Source organism: Microplitis demolitor, chromosome 4 (assembly GCF_026212275.2).
Source record: "Microplitis demolitor isolate Queensland-Clemson2020A chromosome 4, iyMicDemo2.1a, whole genome shotgun sequence".
NCBI lineage: Eukaryota > Metazoa > Arthropoda > Insecta > Hymenoptera > Braconidae > Microplitis > Microplitis demolitor.
Window position 1 is genome coordinate 21,849,370 of NC_068548.1, and position 21,829 is coordinate 21,871,198.

The following is a 21,829-nucleotide window of genomic DNA, read 5'->3' on the forward strand; positions in this document are numbered from 1 at the left end:
AAATATACCTGGAAGACATGGCGTGACTCCTCTCCACGTGGCTGCAAAATACGGACATTTTAAAATCATGGAATACCTTTTAGAAAATGGCGCCAATGTGCGTGTCGTATGTACGGGAAGAAATTATAATGGATACACTCCACTGCACTTTGCCTGCCAAGGAAATCATTTGAAATGTGTGAGATTACTGTTAAGGCACAATGCTGACGTAAAAGCTATCAATTCTGGTGACATTGAACCAATCCACATCGCAGTGAGCTCACTCAATACAAAAATAACATCTTAGCTTTTGAATTACGATGCTGATGTTAACACTCGTTTCCGTAATGAATTTTACCCATTGTTGGGCTTTAATTTGCATTATCGATATGCTGATCAAAATTTTACTCTACTGCTTTGTGCAATTAGTCTTCAATCAACAAAAGTTGTCAAATTATTACTAGACTACGGTGCAGATGTCGATATGCGGGCTCACAATTGAATGGTTACATCTCTAATAGAAGCTATCGAAACTAATGATCCAGAAATGGTTGAACTTATTTTAGATAACGGAGGAGCAGCTTTTGTTAATGTTTATTCTTTTATGGGTATTGCACCTCTCCATCATGTAATAATGAGTGCTGACACTTTGGCTTCAGCGTACTCAAAAAAAGAGAGTACTTTTCTTGCTGAAAAATTGAAAATAATTGAAATGCTTTTAGCAGCCGGCGCTGATATAAATAGTAAATTATTCTCAAGACATCATTCTAACTGGAGCATTCTCGAAATCTCTATTTATTTTGGATTCAAACAAATTCTTCACTACATTTTATTTCACACGGACATTGATTTGACTAACTTGGATTATAGTACAGTCGAACTGACGAAATTTAATGACTATCTATTAACCGATGACATTCAGGACTTGGAATTTATAAACACATGGAAAAATAATTACAAGCAAATAACTTATGATATTATTTTTGAGATACTCAGGAGAAAAGAGTTGGGTTTATTTTCAAACGAAGAAACATTGATGAGAATTAATTTCCCTCCGACACATATTGATGTTGGTGAAGATGAACATCTACGTAGAATGGAAAAGATAAAAGCAGAAATCAATGGCGTAGTTTCTGAAATGAAAATTAAAAAAATTAGCAGTAGTGATATTACTTTTTGGAAAATTCTCACTGTAGGTAGTAATGATTTGGTAAAACTTGCGTTCAATAAAAATTTGCGAGCGCTTTGTATAGAAAATTATGAAGGTAAATATTATATATACTATGATATTTTAAAGAAACGTCTTGATTATGCTATCGGAAAAAGTATTTCGTTAGAAAAGACTTTGGAATTACTTGATGTATTGGTAAAAAATCAGTTAACTTACGATTGTAGGGAACGAATTATCAATTTTTTAGATGATGACGAGTTGTGTTCTTTTATTAGCACTAAGACTTATATTTAAAATCAATAGCAGTCTTACAAAATAATATTTCTTTTAATTTGATTTTATAAAAATTGACGTTACAAAACTTATTTTATAAACTTTTAATCCACGCGAATTGAGAACTTGTTGATAGAGAAGAAGTCTTTTATAGCTGCAGTTAATTGAAAGGCCGTTGTTAATAATGAGAAATATATAAACGGACGAAGGCAGAGTTTATTTCTTCTTTCTTACCGTAATTATTTTAGATGATTTATAAAAATTGATTTTTATATTTATTTTCAATAAAAATTATAATTCTTTTAGAGCATTTTATTAATTCATGTATTTATTTTCTATATACATATTGATATTTTACACACATTTTTTTTTATCAATTTATTATAAATAGAGCAGCAGCAATAACGATCAGAGAAAAGGTGACAGTTACATAATTATATTTTTATATTTAAAAACAAAAATCTTTACAAGTAGAGTTCACGGAGATGAAATGATAGGAATCCCTTATAGATATTTTTGAGGAGTGATTATGGTATGTAATATTTCAGATATGGTTTCTATATAAATATAGAAACTGTTCCCATAATATTATGGTATATTTGTTTCTATAATTTTCTCTCCGCATGGTTTATAAAATATAAGCGAACCTGTAGTTAGATTAAAAATAGAATCGAATCAGTAAGTAAATTGGGCTTCCATTTCCTCGATCGTCGTGAAAGCGAGACGAGTTACGTAACTGAAAAATAATATTTAAAAAAATTATCACCCTCGCAGTTACGGACTAATAACATTCAATATTTCAAATCGATCTACATCATTAGCAAAGCGACAAGTGTCGCAGGTGTTTTACATTTAAAATGCTTTCATATATTTCCATCCAATTGCTATCATCGAGTTATTTATCATCCTAATCAATTTCCAATCATGAATAATTCTGCAAATCCATCTTCCTATTTAATTAACATTAGATTAATTATCAATTCCACCCAAGTGTCTAAATAATATATGAGATCTCTTTTCAAAACTTATAAAGTTATCAAAATTTTATCTGATTTTTGATTATCAAATGCAGATAAAATTTTTATTACTTTCTAATATGAATTTTTTTATTATTAAATCAATATTTTATCTAACGGTTTTCATCGGCTCGGTGATTTTTCATTGAACATGAGATGTTATTTACTCTTCCGACAATGCTACATATTTATAAGTAAAGAAAATTAATAGAAATCACTTACCCGCATGAAAAAATATATATCCCGGTAAAGTCATATATATCTGGCTTGCATCTCTAGTTGTCATATGTATGCTCTTCTGCCGGCATATATTCCCGGATATATCTTTTTCCGTCTGTGAATCTATAGCTTATCATTTTATTTATATGCGCTTAGAATAAATCTCTTGAATCTCGTATCTTTCGTGCATCAAATATATTAAATTGTTTACTAATGTAGTGTTGTTTATATTGTTCCTCAACATTTCCATTTTCAAGCATTGCTTCCTTGGCTCAGTGGTCTAGGGGTATGATTCTCGCTTTGGGTGCGAGAGGTCCCGGGTTCAAATCCCGGCTGAGCCCTGATATTTTTGCATTTTTTTCATTAATCTATGAAAAATTTTCTGTCAAAATGAATATTTTTTTGAAATAACAAGACTACAACTAAAGACACTAATAAAATTTTGAATTTTTAGCACAGAATTGAGTTATAAAATATCGATAATGGTAAAGTTAGCGGACATTGGTCAATTTTAAAAACTTTTGAAATAAATTGAAATGCTTATAAAATAAAAATAAAAAAATGCATGTGTAGAAAGTTCAAAATTCCGTACGTGCATTTTTTTTAAATTTTATTATTTTAATTATTTAATTTTTTTTTATATATAATTTAAAAATTATCGTTTGTCTGCTACATACCCTCATAAAATACCACCATATGAAAAACTTGGAACCAAACTTGATAGGGGCAAAAAAATATATAAACAATTGAAAAACAATGTAATTATATTTCTTATATATTTTTATTTATATAATGTCTAATAGGAATGAGTGTGAATGTATCTGACAAGTGGGAATTTTTTAAATTTTTAAATAAATAATTAAAATATAAGAATGAAAATTCAAAAATGCGTTTTCAGATCAATGAAAAATTACTACGCGCCTTTTTTTAAATTTCATTATTTTCATTAATTTATTTAAAATTTATAAAATGTTTCGTCTGCTACATTCATACTCATAATAAAAATCATTTAAAAATTGTCGTTTGAATTTTCGCGCGCTTGAAAACTCCCCACCAGAACTAAAATTTAGAAATGGCCGCGGCGCCTGCGCACAGGTATTTTTAAATCCATCGGAGCCACAAAAACACAGCTGGTCTATGATCTCCTCAATTCTCAATGATTCCAATCGCGAGCTGACGGTTGGATGCTGTCCATGTGATAAATCCATTATTAATTTTAACGACACAGTTAACATTTAAATAAATATCTTTGTGTTAGTGCGATAAAATAATATAACCCATAACGCATTATTTAAATAAGTGATACTGTTTATGTGCTTTGGTGATTGTGCTAAATGTTCTGGGCCCTTTTACCGCCCTGTCACCACGAGGATTTTTTTTTTCCTTAAACACAAAGGAATCTGAAGTGACTCAAGCGTCCTTTCGGTAAGCTCACCTTCATTTTATCTTTTTTAATTATAAACAAACTTTCATCTCATATTTATTTATACTAAATCAACTCTTCCTTTATTATACATCATCACTATTAAATCACACATCACCATGTCCACGTATTTATTTTTTATGTTTAGATAAGATTAGACTTATTTGTGACGGATATTTACTGTAGTATTGTATCATATTGTATACTTTTTTAAAACTCAATACTACCATATATATACATACATGTATATATATTTGAGTAACGTCTTCATCATCGTTATCTACAGAAACATTCAGCTGTTGTCTGAATCATTACAATCTTACAAAAGTTTATCAATAGATAAAAATGTCAAATGATCAATAAAATAAAATATGAAAAATCTAAATTCTGTCCTCGTGCAGAAAATCCATAACTTAAACTCCATAAAAAATCACTGGCTTTGTGATATTTATGTCTTTTTAAGTGCATATCGAATGGCTTAGAAGACCTCGAGTGTCTTTACGAGACTATTTCAAGATCATTTTTGCTAAAAAAATATTTTCCTCATTCCGCAGTTACATTTCATCTAAAAAAAAATAATTCAATAACAACAGCAACAACAATGAAAATTAAAAACGTCATTTCACGTCTGACGTCTGACATTTATCCAACTTGTGTGTTTAAAAACACTAAATAAAAAATGCTAATGGAATTTAAATTTAAAGTATGTCGTAAAAATTAATTAAATTGTTTATTAGCTGGATATTGATTACGGTGATCGTTTAATCAGTTTTAGTATCGATTAAGAACAAATGTTTAGTTTGTAATAGAAAATAGTAAACGCTTTTAAATACAAGACTTAATGCAATTACGATATTGATAAGACATTCTCTTTTTTCTTGCTCTTAATCTCATTTTTTTATCTTTATAAGTTTACATTTACATGTAAATAATATAACTAGGGCTTGAATTTTTACATTGATTTAAAAATAACAATTAATAATTAATGATGTCAAGTTTTTTATATTACGGGAAAAATATTGGTCTTATTAAAAAAGTTTTCAAACAAAACTTGTAGGAAATTAGATTTTCTAAAAAAAAATGTCTCTTATAATTTTTTCTTAGCACTAATATGAAAGCCGTAATTTCAAAATTCAAATTTTCATAATCAACAAAATTTTGAATCATTCATTATAAATCTTAATTTTTGAATTACGGTGAAAATATTGGTCTTATCGAAAAAGTTTTCAAACAAAAGTTGTAGGAAATTTCATTTTCTAAAAAAAATGTCTCTTATAATTTTTTCTTAGGACTAATGAGAAAGCCGTAATTTCAAAATTAAGATTTTCATGATTAACAAAATTTTGAATCATTCATTATGAATCTTAATTTTTAAATTACAGTGATAATATTTGTCGCACACGAAAATCATAAGAGACATTTTTTTTGTAAAATTTAATTTCCTACAACTTTTGTTGAAAAACTTTTTTAGTAAGACCAATATTTTCGCCATAATATCAAAAATTTCACCTATTCATTTAAAAAATAAGACAAAAATCTAGTCCCTAAATATCAAATCACGTTCAACTAAATTTAATTATTCAAAGTAGATTTAAATTAAAATGTTTAATATAAATAAGAGTCAATATAATTTTAAAGTAACGTTTTTTTAGTACTCTATCGATTTGTGTACATGCAACTTGACTCAGCTGTAAAAGGTTTCCACCACGGCCACCATCTGTTCGTCATCTCCACATTCCTTTCTTCTCTTCTCTTTTTCTTTTTTTATTCCCTGACGTTGTATCTTTTATACCCACCTTTTTTATACGTCTACTTTTCTTTTCATTCTCTCTGGCAACTAAACATCGTCCAAGACTCACTCACATTCTTCTCAAAAAATGGAAATCAATATTTCGTCTTTAAATATATACATATATATGAAAAGAAAAAAAAATAATAATTTATATGCTAAAAAAAATATTTACGTGAAAGTTTTTTAATGCGATGTCACGTAAATTAACCAAGTATTTGTTTTTACAAATTTGAAAATATTTCATAATTTGAATTACGTGACAATGCATTAATTAAATATTATTATTAAATTATTTCTAATGATAATTAACTTATTAATAGCAGCAATAATAAGTATCATAAATATTTTTTTAAAACGTCAAATTTTAAATTCGTATAATTAAAGCATAATAAATAATAATAAAACTGTCCTTGTTACATTAGATATTTTTATTATTTATTTATAAATATATATACATTTTTTTTGCTTTATAATGAGGACGGGAAGTTGTGATAATTAACTTGTTCTTTGAATCCGTAACTGCACTCCGTTGGAACCGTTCACTCTCGCAGGATTCTCTAGTACACAATATCTATTTATTTCTCGAATGTACTTGTAAATAAAAATATATTAAGACAGATAAGTTTATTAACGGGACTATATTATATTTATACTCATATATTTTAACATTGCGAAAAAAAAAAATTAAAAAAATACGGGACAAATTTATCATGTTCTCACAGAACGTCAACAATTTGCTGTCAATGTAATTATTTTTTTTTTTATTGCGTGGTAATAAAATACACTGACCGGAGATTTAGTTCACGTAAATATTTTTATTTTAAAAAAATAATTGAGCCAATGATAAATTTTTTTTTATCTATATATTTATTTATGATCTACATTCTTACGGATACTGTAATGTTGTTTTATTATATTGCATTAGAGTGATTGTAAATAAAAAAAAAGGTAACAATGCAAGTGAATGACAATGGCATAGGCATCTGGTGAGATCTAGTCGACTGACTGCCATGACCTCGACACGACTTGCGTATCATCAAGTGTCAGTTAAACTCTCTTGCTCTTATCCGCGTTGTTAGGATCTTTCTTTCTCTTTACTTTACTCAGTATCTTGTCTTGTCTGCGGTCAAAAACCTGAAGTGTGCGAGAAGAAGGAGGAGCTGAGGGTGGTGGAGAAGCTGGAGGAGATACGAGCCTATGTAAAGGTCGTCACTCCATCTTCGAGTCTACAAACTTGCTCCTTCTCCTTATGAATCCTGCATCTTTTCTCCTTGTTTTATATTTCACATTATTATTATGCGCTCAAATCTGCACTTATTCTATTTCTGGAATCATAAAGTCAAGAAGTGTTTAAAATTAATGAATAATATTTTATATTTTATATAATAAAAAATATCATAAATTTAGATGAGTCATTTTGATTTGAAGACTTTATTTTTTATTATATCGCAGGTGACTTAGCAATATGAGCACTAGTTTTATTATGTATAATCATCACGACACACGATGTGACGGTATGAGCGCGTGCAGTCACCGAGACCTCTAAGTCATTTAACTCAATTATTAGACTTGTTTTATTTATTTCACTGGAGAGTACTTTATTTTTAGTTTTTACGTACAAAAGTTTATACTTAATTATTATTTTTTGTTTTAATGACTCGCGAGGTCTTAATTATTTAATGGTTATTAGTCACTTATTTTTTTTTAATGAGTATGTACATTTTGTCGTTATTTGATAAGATAAGAAGTGAAATTTTGTTGTATTTAAAATTCAATTATTCATTTTTTTATTTAAACTTTATTTTTTTTTTTTTTTTTTTTACATTTTTTCATTAATTCATTTAAAAAATTCTTTAAATTGTTTTTGCAGTCAAAAAATTTAATAAACATTTTTGGAGTAAAAAGGTGGTAGAATAATTTTCAATTCAAATTTGCCACCTTTTTTTTTGAGTAAAAAATTTATTGATTAATTTTTAATTTAAATTCATCAATTTTTTTGGAGTGAAAAAGTTATAGAATAATTTTCAATTCAAATTTGCCACTTTTTTCTTGGAGTCAAAAATAAGTTAAAAAAATTTTAATAAACTTTTTTTGGAGTAGAAAATTTATTAAACAATTTTCAGTTTTAAATTTATATATATAATGAATAATAAATTTCATTGTAATATATATTTCTTAAAAAACAATTACCAAATATTTATATAATTTTTTTTTTTAAACAAATGTCTAATAATTTAGATTTTATATCATATCAAGTAACATTGTTACGAAAAATATTTTTAAAGTAGTTCGAAAGTCCGGTTACAATAATTTCGAAAGATACTCCGATGACTTACAACTACAATAAAACAGCTAGCAATCTAAAGTAAAAAACAACCAGCCCAGCTAATAATATAATATAATATCGTCCCCACGTGATACAAGACTTAACTCTTTATATCATATATATATTTATTTATAACTAACCATACCACCTCGAAGTATTACGTGTTCACATGGTGTGGCTAGCAATATAACACACATACACACACACACATATATATATACATATATATATATATATATATATATATAATAACAAACTTAGATTTACTACAACTGTACAATATACAATCCGGAGAAAGTAAAACGTTATTTAAGTGATCGTTGATTTCCACGTATCCAAGAAAACGAGGTTAAGGTCTAGCAATCGATTATCAAATCAATCCACGAACGATTGAATCATGAATATAAATCACTAAATCATATCTTACATTACTCCTCTACAATAAATTTTATTCTCCTAGATTAAAGTTTAATTCCTATTCTATGAAATAAATCATTTATTCAGGTCATTTATATTTTTCATTCATTTTCATTTAAATCAAACCCAGCTACAGGATGACGTACACTTATTTAATTTATGTGCTCTACTTATCACTGATTAATTTAGAAAAAAAAAAACAAAAATTACATTTTTAACTTTACCTCAAAAAAAAATATAACAATATCAAAACGTAATCTTGAAACTGCATTAAAGAGAAAACGGTTGGTTCATTGTCTGGCGTAAACAACATTCGTAATTGCGAAAAATCGAGCGTGGAATATTGCAGAGTAGGCGGGCAATTAGCGCAATATACATATAACTTGTTTAGCATTAATGTTCATACTTAAAAGTACGTCTATATGTATATATAAATTAATACAGCGGCATCTAAAACCCATAAAGTCAGTCCATTTGCTAAGTTAATTAATCCTACCAGGAGATCGAGAGTTATGTATACAGGGATTAATATAAGCGGGAAAAGCTTTCATTTTCAAGCTACATATAACAAGAATATTAATTCCTCGTCAATGAAAATGGGTTCTAGCCTAAGGTATTAGCAGTTGCCATGCAATCTATCGACAACCGACTGCTCAACTTTACTTGTAGTCAGGTTAGATTATGAACACGTGGGCGTATGTTTGTTAATATGAAGATGTTTGTACGAGGTTGATAATAATAATAATTAATAATTATGATGTCGATGAGGTTGATCGAGTTTATGCAGTGAAAGAGATAGATACTTAGAGTAATAGAATGAGATGAAGTTAGTTGATGTAGATCGTATATGAGTCACTTGAGTCGCTGTAATTGGGTCGAGACTAACTGGATCCACTTTACTTAAAATCATAGACACTTTATGTCTAATGTCATATTTTTTATTACTACTGTATATATTAGTTTTTTATTTATTTTTGTACAAGTACTTTAATTAAGGATACGTTAATTAAACCACTTGAGCGAAATTTTGAAAAAACTTGCTCTGTTTATTAATTACTTTTTTTACTTTTAAAATAAATTAGACAGAGCTGATATTGTTATTAATATTTTCTAAATTACATGTTGACATCTTTTATATCACGGGTAAATTGTATTGAGCTGACCGCTTTAGCTTATGAGTAAATTATTTTAAATGGCAAAATCAAAGTAATTTAAATTTTTGAACTGAGATCTGAATATTCTGCATACAAAAATATTTTTTGATTTTTGGCGGTAAAATTTATTTTTAAAAATAAAAATTAAGTTACTATTTTTTTTTTTTTTTTTTTTTTTTTATGTAGTTGGAAGCTGTCAGTAGATTTTATAAGAAAATACTTAAACTGTCTACAACTGAACTTCAACGTTTTTAATGATCATCAGGTCATAAGTGATCGGCTATCAAAGTCAAAAGTAGGACGTGTTCTTTGATAGGTCATAACTTGCCGGAAAATGGTCGCTCAGAACTCGTTAACCTCTCTAATTTAACGAGGAAAAGTACATTTAATAGCACATGATGGTAAAATTAGTGTAAGAAATTTTTTTAACTTCACAGAACTGTTCGAAGATAAAATCTAATGTCGGAATTTTTTTTTTATGTCATTATTTTTATAACTGCTTCAATAATTGTAAGCTTCAAAAGTTTTTTAACTCTATAAATTACCAACGAAAGTTCAAAACTTGACATTTCTTGTCTGTTCAATATCTCGCGATCAATTTTTGATAAATTACTTCAAAATTTTATTTTATTTTTTTTAACAAGAAATTTTCAAAAGTTTTTTACTCAAATTTTTTATCGTAACCCAGGAAAAAAATTTTTTTTGTACTCATAAATATGAAATAAAAATAATTTCTCACTTTTTTAAATTTCAGTAAAAAATATCGTTTATTTACACGTTGGTTCCACAAAAATATAAATTTTATTATTCACAAAAACAATAATAAATAAAAATAAAGTATTTAATTTTTACAAAACTGTAAATATAATTAATAATTCAAATAGACAAAAATTGTATTTATAATTTTGTGTGTTTTGGTAACACATGGAAAAAATAATTTATCTTACTTCCAAACTACGGCTCACTGATATTCTTAAACATATGTACCACGTGGGAGACGTTTCTTTTTTTTACGTCTTATTTTCACATTAACTCATGAATTATTATAAAAGATTAAACAGTTTCTAGAAAAAAAAAAAAAAAAAAAAAATTATAAATACATAAAAATTTATTGAATTTCTCCGTTAAACGGATCAAATAATGTTTACACAGTCTGCTAGATAAATTTTAATTCTCTGATTAAAATTTCCATGAGTCATTACAAAAAACTATTTAATATTTGCATCAAAAAAATAATTTAAAATCACTTCCTGATATTTCATCAGGACATTGCTCTCGAAATTGTATACTGATACGAATTGTGTTTAACATATACATATATATATATATATATATTTACTATACGAGATGAGAAATGAAATCCAATATATATTCTGTGTACAAGTACATATACATCAGTAAACCGGACGTGGGTCTGCATGTAAGATACCTATATACGCGAATCTATTATCTATGACGATTTATAACGGATATGGAAATATTCCGGTGCGATTAGGTCACGAGTCACTTGGTACATATACAGCTGAAGAAAATTTACCTACAAATATATGAAACCCATTTATAAAATAATATTTTTATCGACATTTTTACTCATAAACAATCTTTTTTATTCTTCAGTCTGAATTTTAAAAAATAGTTTATTCATTGAAATTGTAGTACTTAAAAATGAAACAACTGTACAAACATGTTTTAATTGTTGGCTTACTCAAATACGTCAAGTCTTTGTTATCTTAAAAAAAAATTTCCTTTTAATGAAAATGTATATATATATTAGCAAAAATTTACGTATTTAAATTCCACTGACAGACATTTTTATTATATAAATGTATGTATATATGTATGTATGTATGTATGTATGTATGTATGTATGTATGTATGTATGTATGTATGTATGTATGTATGTATGTATGTATATAATTTTATAGCAGGTATTTTTCACATTCGAGTGACATTTTTGGCTTTGAATTTACGCCTATTTACTGACTTAAATTTACTGCAGTGATGCATTAACGTGCACCTTTCTGCATTGCAGTAAAAAAAAAATAATATCACTTAGGCTTAAGTAAAATTGGAGTAAAATAATACAAAGTTAAATGACAGATGTAAAAATACATGATAAAAATAGATAATTTTTTTTTTTATGAATATTAAAAATTTAGGTGACAAAAATAAAAAATATAAATGCTAAATACTGTGTTGGTAATTAAAGTGAAAGATTGATTAAAGACTGCTCTTTATTTTTGGCATCGTTCCCAAGTAATCACCAGTGAAATTTCGTTGAGACCATCTGCAAACTTTACCTTCATTATAAATTTTTTTTTTTTTATATTTATTATCATTACATTTTTTAAAAAAAGAAAAAATTATTGCGGTGATTACTTATTCATTTTTCTTGTACTCTGGTTCTTTTACTAGGCACTGGATGCTCCTACCGTAAGGTAGACAGATATAGGTCACCTGGACAAAAAAAAATCGAAGCGTATGGTACATTTATATCTGACACAACTTATCGATTAGATGTAACATCTCAGAAAATACGTGAAACCTTAAATTTATAAATTAAATTCATTAATTTTTAATGTCTAACGTACACTGAATTTTTGACTACTAATTTAAATTCTATTTTTACCAAACTAAATTCTGTCACCAGAAAATTAAATAAATTATTTTATCTTGATAAAAATATTAATTATTAATAAATTTTATTTTTCTTATCTGATATTTTTTGATAGATTTAATTTTTATGTAAAATTAAAAATAAAAGCTTGTAAATAATTACCATCCGATGACTTGAATAAAATTTTTTATAAAATGAATTATAAATAAAACTGATAGAAAAAATTAGTACATATGTATACATATTATATATATGTAGACATATATTAAACCATCAGCTGACGGTATAAAAAAATATTATTTTCTTGTTTATTTTAGTGGTGAGAATACACAAGTTAACTAGAGATCAATAAATAGTCGGTCGATATTTCGATTAACGAGTATGTAACTCGTATCGTACTGGTAGCAATATGTACAAGCACGTGTGTACCCAGCAGTGCGACAGTTCTTGCTCGGCAGCGATGATATGAGGACTAGTTCGTCGACGACCTAGACGACGGTCTCGTGTCATACCCTAACTCTTTGAAATGCAGAGCTCTGATCCTTTACTGCAGAACGTGTTACTAAAGTTAAGTATTTCAGTAGTGCACCGAGCACAAGCCCGACCAGTTTAACGTTATCATATTTCTCAAGTACAAGTACAAGTACGAGTACGGATAACAGTACGATAGTACCGAGTATAGTAGTTTAGTAAAGTAAAGATTGAACGCTGACTCGCGTGTTACAAGGCCTTCAAAGTTTTCTCAACCGATGGGGTGGGCACTGGGTCACCATTTGGAGCTTTTCGTGCCAGCAAAGTGCATGATATTTATTTAGTGACTCTTTATCTTTATATTGTTATTATTATTGTTATCAAATATTTTTTGGATCGATGAAATTCCTCTGGATGTCGCGTTACCTTCGACAGAAGACATCCGAGGTAAATTAAATAAATAATTAATTTCATAAATTAAATTTCATGGCCGTTATTTTATCTCACTAAAATTATTATTATTAATATTGTTTTTTTTTTATTGACATTAATAAGACATAGAATCCAGTTAACGTCACAGTCGGAAGTTTAATTTTATTTTTCATTTCCCCTTCAATACTTTCTCTACATCTTTTTACGGTAATTATTTTTTCTTCCCATGTAATAGCATATGTACTATTGTCACTGTGTCTACAATAATAATTTACCGTGTAAATAAATACATATGTGTGAAAAAAAAAGAAGAAAGTGTTTGCAAATGTTGTATAAACAGCTGTACTGATGACTATAGATGTTCAATTTTTTAACAGCGTGACCTTCAAGGTCGCACGTGATCGACCAAAGTACTGAGGGAAAATGGATTAAAAAAATGTAAAATTATAATTCTAATTGTAATTGGAAAAAAAAATTTTTCGATACGAAAATGGAGTTTATCAGTTTACTGGGGTCAGAGGTCTTTGGAGTAGATCTAGGATTTTAAGTATGTATTGGGAAGTGATGAATGTGGGAGATAAAAAAAGTGTTTATGGAGAGAGAAGTTGATTGAAAAGGATTGCTAGTTAGATGAGGTCGTGTAGTTATTTGGGCCGTGTGATATTGCCATAAAATTTGGCATGATGCCTCTTGGCATCAAGCAATCGTAGCATGTATTATTAATCGCAGTTACCGCAAATTTAAATTACACACCCGGTCAATTGTGAAATCAATTAGCACGACCGGGTATTTCTTGGGTAAAATTCGTTAGCTTATAATTTGAAACCTTTTACATAAAATACTCATTTACATTAAATTCAAATGTTCATTTAAGTTTAATTACTTAATTGTAATTACACTATAAAATTTGAGTGAACGCTGATTTAATCCGGATGTTTTTTTATTTAATTCTTGGATTAAAATTTACTCCGAAGGAAAGTTCATCTTAATATTTAAACTTTGAATCAGTGAATGCGGATTAAAATAAAATTCTTAATCACTCCTAATTTTTTTTTACAGTGTAATAATAATTATTATAATTAGGGACTAGATTTTTGCCTTATTTTTTAAATGAATAGGTGAAATTTTTGATATTATGACGAAAATATTGGTCTTACTAAAAAAGTTTTCGAACAAAAGTTGTAGGAAATTTAATTTTACAAAAAAAATGTCTCTTATGATTTTCGTGTATGACCAATATTTTCGCCGTAATTTAAAAATTAAGATTCATAATGAATGATTCACATTTTTGTTAGTTATGAAAATCTTAATTTTGAAATTACGGCTTTCTCATTAGTCCTAAGAAAAAAGTATAGGAAACATTTTTTTTAGAAAATTAAATTTCCTACAACTTTTGTTTGAAAACTTTTTCGATAAGACCAATATTTTCACCGTAATTCCAAAATTAAAATTCATAATGAATGATTCAAAATTTTGTTAATTATGAAAATTTGAATTTTGAAATTACGGCTTTCATATTAGTGCTAAGAAAAAATTATAAAAGATATTTTTTTTAGAAAATTAAATTTCCTACAACTTTTGTTCGAAAACTTTTTCAATAAGATCAATATTTTTCCCGTAATATAAAAAACTTTACACCAATAATTATTATTGGTATTGGTTGAGTGATTGTGATTATTGATGTTTAATTAAATTGTTTACAGGATGTCGAGGAGTACAGAAATAATGTGGAGCCGGAACTAGTGATTCCTTTAGTGTGGACGAGTAAACGGAGTCTCGAGGTCGAGGAGCTTACGAGTGAAAGAGAATTATTATCACCAGCAACAACAGCAACCATGGCCTCGACCAGTGGACACAAGAGAAACGGCTCAAGCTCTAGCATGTTCGCCCACAGACGTACAGAGTCTGGCAGTGGGTTTATCGGACACAAACGCCCTGAAACCGGACACAAACGTGCTGAGAGTATATCAACAGCCTTTGGTCACAAGAGAAATGACAGCTACGGCGGCTTTGGTCACAAGAGGTCATTAATTGCGTCATTATTACACCGCTATCTTTTTTTAATCTATATTCATTTTTATCTCACGTCTCTAACTACTTTACAATTTTTAAATTAATGTCAATCATTTCTCCTTAATTACATTAACTAAAAAAAATTTCAACTCCGTTGCGTAATTATGGAATTTCTTTTATAAAAATTTTATTTGCATGTTTATTTATTTTTTTTTACGATAAGATAAAATGACATTAGCAAATGATAATAAATAATAAATAACTAATGAAGCGAATTTATAAAATGACCATGAAGAAATAAAATAAAAAAATAATTTTTATTTAATTTACAGATCCGAGTCCGGCAGTAATTATCATGCAGGACATCGCAGAAACGAAAGTATGTACGCAATGACAGGATTGTATGCCGAGAGCGCGGCGAATATTGTTGATGATGGTCTAGACCTACCGCAATCAGGAGACGGCAGATTAACCCATGATACTGTAATCAGGTGTCACAGTAGAAACCCAAGCTCTGGTCTCGTTGATCACAGGTCAGTTCATTCTCCTCGTTATTTTTCTTTCAGTTTATTGCCGGTATCAACAGAATAAATTTTTACTCTGGATATTCTCTGCATACTGATGGTTATTTAAAGATTTTTAATAAGAGTAGAGACATTTTTATTTTATCATTACGTCAATCTCATATATGGGAGTTTACCTCTCACGTACATCGGACATTACGTAACTCGTTCAATTATCCTATGAACAATGGAGTAAATGCACCTACGCTGGGCATTGTTCTATGATTAAATGCATAGAAAAATATACAAGATTAATGTGCTATATATATTTATATATATAAATAATAGAACTCACTCGCAGTAAAGTGAATAACAAATTTTATTTTGTTATTTATCTTAAAAAAAAAAAAATAATTCACAATAGAGAAACAGTAGCGGAAAGTTGGATTTAATGCACTGTCACATTCATTCATTCATAGCAATTTTTTTTGCACTTTTACAGAGATTTTATCATCAAATGCCACAGCAGGAATCCAAGCGCTTCCATGGTCGACAGGTAAAACTTTATAGCTGATTTGAATTTCAAAAAAATTTATTTATATTTAACTGGAGTAGTTTGTAATAATAGTGATAACATTTTTTGCGAGAATATGATTGAGTTTATTGATTAAATAAAACTGTTTTAAAATAATATAACGAATGGAATATACTTGAGACATGTCAGGTGTTACAAAGGGTTATAATGGAATAACTTTTGATTGCATGTGGATGAAGAACGGAAAAAGAACGGCCACAAACACCACCTATTAATCCAGACTCCAAAGACTGCGGTATATTAAGCTGCAGGCCGGCCTTTATACAAAAGTTTGCTACGATAAAGGTAATTTCATTTTTGATATTTTATCTTCATAATATTTTTTAACTTAACTTATAATCCTGTTATGTAATGATATTTAGAATTTGTTTATTTAACAAACAAAAAAATTAACAAATAAGAAAATAAAAATAATGAGACAAATATTTGGAACTCCAAAAGTGCCAACTCTAGAGTTCATATTAAATTGAATAATCTATTTTATTCAAAGACTTTCTTGAGATTGTATAATTTTTTCTACTAGAGAACACTACACAGAACAAAAAACGTTATTATTGTGATGGGTTATTCCCAATAGGAGCAAAGTTACGGGCCCCTCTGCATAGAAAGACATAGGCAGAGGCATCCTCACCCATGTTCACCCATCCTCATATGGGTCTGAACTCAGAAAATAAATTTGCCCTAGGACTTTTTATGGCTTTTCCTACTACAGGACATCATAATGAACAAAAAACGTTTATGTTGTGATGGGTTATTCCCAACAGGAGCAAAGTTACGGGCTACTTCTTATAATAATGCATAGACAGTGTCATCTGCCCGCATCTGCCTGTATCTGCCCGACGTCAATTACTCGAAAAATAAATTTTTCTTTAGACTTTTTATGATTCTCCTACTAAAGGACACCATAATGAATAAAAAATGTTAATATTGTGATGGGTTATTTCCAACAAGAGCAAATCTCCGTCCTCTTTTCATAAAGTCCCGCGTTTGCAGCCTGGAAAAACAAGTCCTAAATAAATAAATAATATAAATACTGATTCGAAACTATATCAAGGTTGTAATTTACTACGCATACATATCTAAATATCGTATTCCGTAAAAAAATATCCGTCCATAGTTATAAAGTTGCATTCCCGACAGAAAATCAATCAAGTCATAAACATATCCAAGTTATAAAAACTTTTGCTACCAATAATTACTCTAAAAACTTGAAAATTTTTTATTCATCTAAACGACACTTTCTATACTCGATAAAAATTTATTGTTACATAAATCCCTCCAAGTAAATTTATCAAAGTTAAACAAATACTTAAATTTTATTATCATTGATCATTAATGATAATTATTTACCAGGTATTCGTGTTCCTGCTGTCATTCCTTGTCACGGTGCAACAAGCGCTAAGCTCAGGTTACATAAATTCAGTGATCACGACAATTGAAAAAAGATTTGAAATCCCATCAAGTCTGTCAGGTCTCATTGCCAGTTCATACGAAATCGGCAACGTTATCACTGTCATATTTGTCAGTTATCTCGGTAGCAGAAGACATATACCTGTTTGGATTGCCATAGGTCAGTGTTAATCACAACTTAAATTACATATAATAAACTAATTAAAGAAGAAAAATAAAAAAATAAAATTTATTATCATTTAATATTGCAGGTGCGGTGATAATGGGTCTCGGTTCAATGATCTTCATGATCCCCCACTTTGTTGCCGAGCCGAACTTAACAACAGCATCCAACAACTCGAGCTCTGATAATATTTGCCGTGGAGTATCTCTGCGCGAGCAAGATATGGGCTTGGGTAATTATTTACTCACGCATTATATCTTTATTTATTTACTTAACATCAATTACTGAACTAATTATTATTATTTATTACACAGTTAATTAGATTAAGTAAATAATAGAATAGATGATTGTCGGGTTAATAAAATAAAATTGTTTATAAATTTATTTAGGTCGACTTTCATCGGGTTTATCATCACCACCACTGGCACCACACAATAATTTACGCGGTGACAATTGTATTCAAGGTTCGCCATCAACCGCCGGGCCTGTTATGCTCTTTGTCTTGGCCCAGCTTTTACTTGGCTGCGGTGGTTCGCCTCTTTTTACTCTCGGTACCACTTATATAGACGATCACGTGAGACCAGAAAGTGCTTCTCTGTATATCGGTAATCAGAAGATTTAAATCATCATTTATTTTTTTATTGGATTTTACTTTTACCTCACGTTTTTTTTCTGTCACGTTTTTTCATTTTTTATTAATATAATGCTGTGCTTATATTTTATATAACTATTATAAGGATTTATTATTTTTAGGATGTATGTACAGTATGGCAGCATTTGGCCCAGTCTTGGGATTTCTTTTAGGCGCATACCTTTTATCTTTTCACATGGATTCATTTACTGCAAATATCATCAGTATAGGTACATATTTAATTTTATTATTAATTCAATTAATATTTAAAATATTAAGAGCAGTTTCAGACAGTTCCCGCCATTTTTTAAAAATATGCAATGACTTTCTGTCGCATTAAAATTTTATCAATTAGCTAAAAAAAAATTTAAACTTTAATTGAAAAAAAAATCTAATGTTGCCGAGGTATAGAGTTTTAAATAAATTACTTACAGTTGTTATCAATTAGGAGTTTAAAAAATTTTAAATAAATTTTAGCCTACGAAATTTGAAAATTTGAATTTTACTAAAATCTTTTTTTTAATTAATTTTTTAATTTTATTTTAATTAATTAAGAAAATTTTAATACGACTAATTAAAAATTTAAAAAAAGTGGCGGGTACTGTCTGAGAAACCGAGAACTGTTTGAAATAACTGAAATTTTGTGCCATAAAAATTAATTAAACTCGGAAACTTTAAAGGGTTTTAAGCAACGGATATCCTTAATAACATTACTCAGTATGTATTACATAAACTAATTAAATATTAATTACAATACCTTGTAGATCCTGGTGATCACAGATGGGTCGGAATGTGGTGGGGTGGATTTTTATTATGCGGTCTTTTGCTTATACTCGTGGCGATTCCATTCTTCAGTTTTCCCAAGACTCTTCAGCACGAAAAGGAGAAGATTAAAATAATCGAAAAGAACAAGTCGGCAATCGCCAAAGAAAAGGAAGCTAATAAAGATTTAAAGAAGGAAATTAAAAATGATGACAGCGGCTATGGAAAGGATGTAAAAGGTATTTAAATTAATTTTTTTTAATCATCAATTAAAACCGCAGGAATCTTAATAACTACGTTTTTATTAAATTATTTACAGACATTCCGCGAAGTATGTGGCGGCTTGTTTGTAATCCAGTGTACGTAGTAACTTGCCTAGGTGCTTGTATGGAGCTGGTTATTGTGTCGGGTTTCGTGGTTTTTCTGCCCAAATATCTTGAGACCCAGTTTAGTTTGGGTAAAAGCCAAGCGAGTATATTTACCGGTTCGATAGCAATACCCGGTGCTTGTATTGGTATATTTTTTGGTGGGTGTCTGTTAAAACGTTTGGAATTAAGGCCAAAGGGTGCCGTTCAGTTTGTGCTGGTATCAAACATCGTGTGTTTAACGTGTTATGGATTATTATTTTTCCTTGGATGTGACAACGTCAGAATGGCTGGAACAACAATACCATATTTCAACAGCAGTACAAAAGGACCAGAGCCATTTCAGGTTAATCTCACTGCCTCATGTAATTTTGGATGTGAGTGTCGTATGAATGACGTTGAACCTGTTTGCGGTAACAATGGCCTCACGTATTTCAGTCCTTGTCATGCTGGTTGCACTGATTTTAGTTCTAAATCAAATTTCACAAACTGCGCATGTAAGTATTTTTTTTTTTTTTTTTTACTTATAAAATCAATTGATCTCGGAATTTAAAAATAATTATTTATTTATTTTCAAGGCATACATGGAAGCTTACCAATGCCAAGATTACCAGCAGAAGTAACAGCCATACCTGTTGCAACATCTGGGCCTTGTACATCACCATGTAAAACAATATTTCCATTTCTTATTTTATTATTTTTTATGACATTCGTCGTAGCTGTTACACAAATGCCATTATTAATGATCGTATTACGGTAAGTAAAAAATAATTACGCAAAGTTACTCGAGTAAAAAATAATCGGAAAAAAATAACTGTAAATATAAACCATCTGGCATTGCATAAATTATAACTTTTTAAATTTTTAAATACAAGGTAAGAGATCCAGTACTCGATCAGGGTACTAGCACCCGATCACTCATGTGTGTATCTATATTTATTAAATATAGATATACAAATGCATGGGGTAATTGAGTACTAGTTCTCTGATCGAAGACTACGCCTTTTGTAGTGCTTAAAAAATTATAAAAATAAGATTTTTTTTTTTAAATTCAAATTTAAAAATTCCCGCGCTTATTATTTTTGCTCAGATTATTTTATCACCGGGTCATTACAAAGCCAAAAAATTATCACGACTATCATATTAAAATCTTGGATTTTATATATTGATTACAGATCAGTTGGTGAAGAAGAAAGATCATTTGCATTGGGTATGCAATTTGTAATATTCAGGTTATTTGGTTACATACCAGCGCCAATACTTTTTGGTAATTTAATTGACTCGACGTGTTTACTTTGGAAAAGTACTTGTGGAGAAAAAGGTGGACGTTGCTTACTCTACGATATCGAGCAATTTAGATACAAGTATTTAAATTATTTTTAATTTTATCAATATACTTAAATAAATAACTAAAAATAAAAATAAACAATTTTATTTACAGATACGTTGGACTTTGTGCAGGAATTAAAATTCTAGCATTAGCGTTATTTTTAGTTGACTGGTGGCTCGTCAGACGAAGGCACCAGCTCGAAGACTCGCCCAAAGGATTAACTGTTAATGACATCGTTGGTTCTATTATTAGTCTTGATAAACGTAATTAATTATTATTATATTTATATTTATAAATTTATTAAAATAACTATCTAACATATTTTGAATATTTCAGTATTTGAAGAGAAGCCACAGCATCTTAATCTAGCGGAAAATGAGCCAATAACGGGAAACTCAACCGAGCACACACCGTCCTCGATCTCATCGCCAACAGAGCAAACTAAATCAACAAATATTGAAGAAAGTGAGTCGACACACTTGACCCAGGGCTCGACGGACACAACAAATCACTCGAAACTGTTGGCTGATTTTTCCGACACGCGACAAGATGATGACGTTGAATTTCGACCTCTAAACGGTAAATTTGAATCTAATGATCGTAACGTTTAATGACGATCTTACTCTAGATTATTGTAATTATTATTATTTTTAAATTAAAATTTTAATTTTAATATTTCTGGCAAATTATTTAATGAGTTTCAGCTAAAAAAATTTTTTATAAATATTTATTTTTTTTATGATACTCAAGTTAGCCGACGTCTAATA

At 28.9% G+C, this 21,829-nt stretch overlaps 1 protein-coding gene and 1 non-coding gene across 2 annotated transcripts; both read left to right on the top strand.

Annotated features, from left to right (window-relative positions):
• Nucleotides 1-2,927: 2,927 nt before the first annotated feature.
• Nucleotides 2,928-2,999, top strand: Trnap-ugg (transfer RNA proline (anticodon UGG)). The gene has a single exon. It is a non-coding gene; the product is annotated as a tRNA-Pro (tRNA).
• Nucleotides 3,000-3,680: 681 nt separating this feature from the next.
• Nucleotides 3,681-21,735, top strand: LOC103577456 (solute carrier organic anion transporter family member 5A1). The gene is made up of 15 exons (XM_008558091.2): nt 3,681-4,083; nt 14,994-15,313; nt 15,636-15,836; nt 16,309-16,362; nt 16,581-16,686; nt 17,755-17,971; nt 18,063-18,206; nt 18,364-18,579; nt 18,728-18,835; nt 19,370-19,606; nt 19,687-20,229; nt 20,311-20,488; nt 20,908-21,096; nt 21,174-21,325; nt 21,399-21,735. The coding sequence occupies exons 2-15, from the start codon at nt 15,126-15,128 to the stop codon at nt 21,671-21,673; spliced, it is 2,808 nt and encodes a 935-aa protein (XP_008556313.1). The 5' UTR covers nt 3,681-4,083; nt 14,994-15,125; the 3' UTR covers nt 21,674-21,735.
• Nucleotides 21,736-21,829: the final 94 nt, after the last annotated feature.

Excerpts from the sequence above, each read along its gene's own strand:
- LOC103577456 (XM_008558091.2), top strand. The coding sequence starts at position 15,126 with ATGGCCTCGACCAGTGGACACAAGAGAAACGGCTCAAGCTCTAGCATG. Across the intron at positions 20,489-20,907 it reads TTATTAATGATCGTATTACG|ATCAGTTGGTGAAGAAGAAA; the intron begins GTAAGTAAAAAA and ends TATTGATTACAG. Across the intron at positions 21,326-21,398 it reads TATTATTAGTCTTGATAAAC|TATTTGAAGAGAAGCCACAG; the intron begins GTAATTAATTAT and ends TGAATATTTCAG.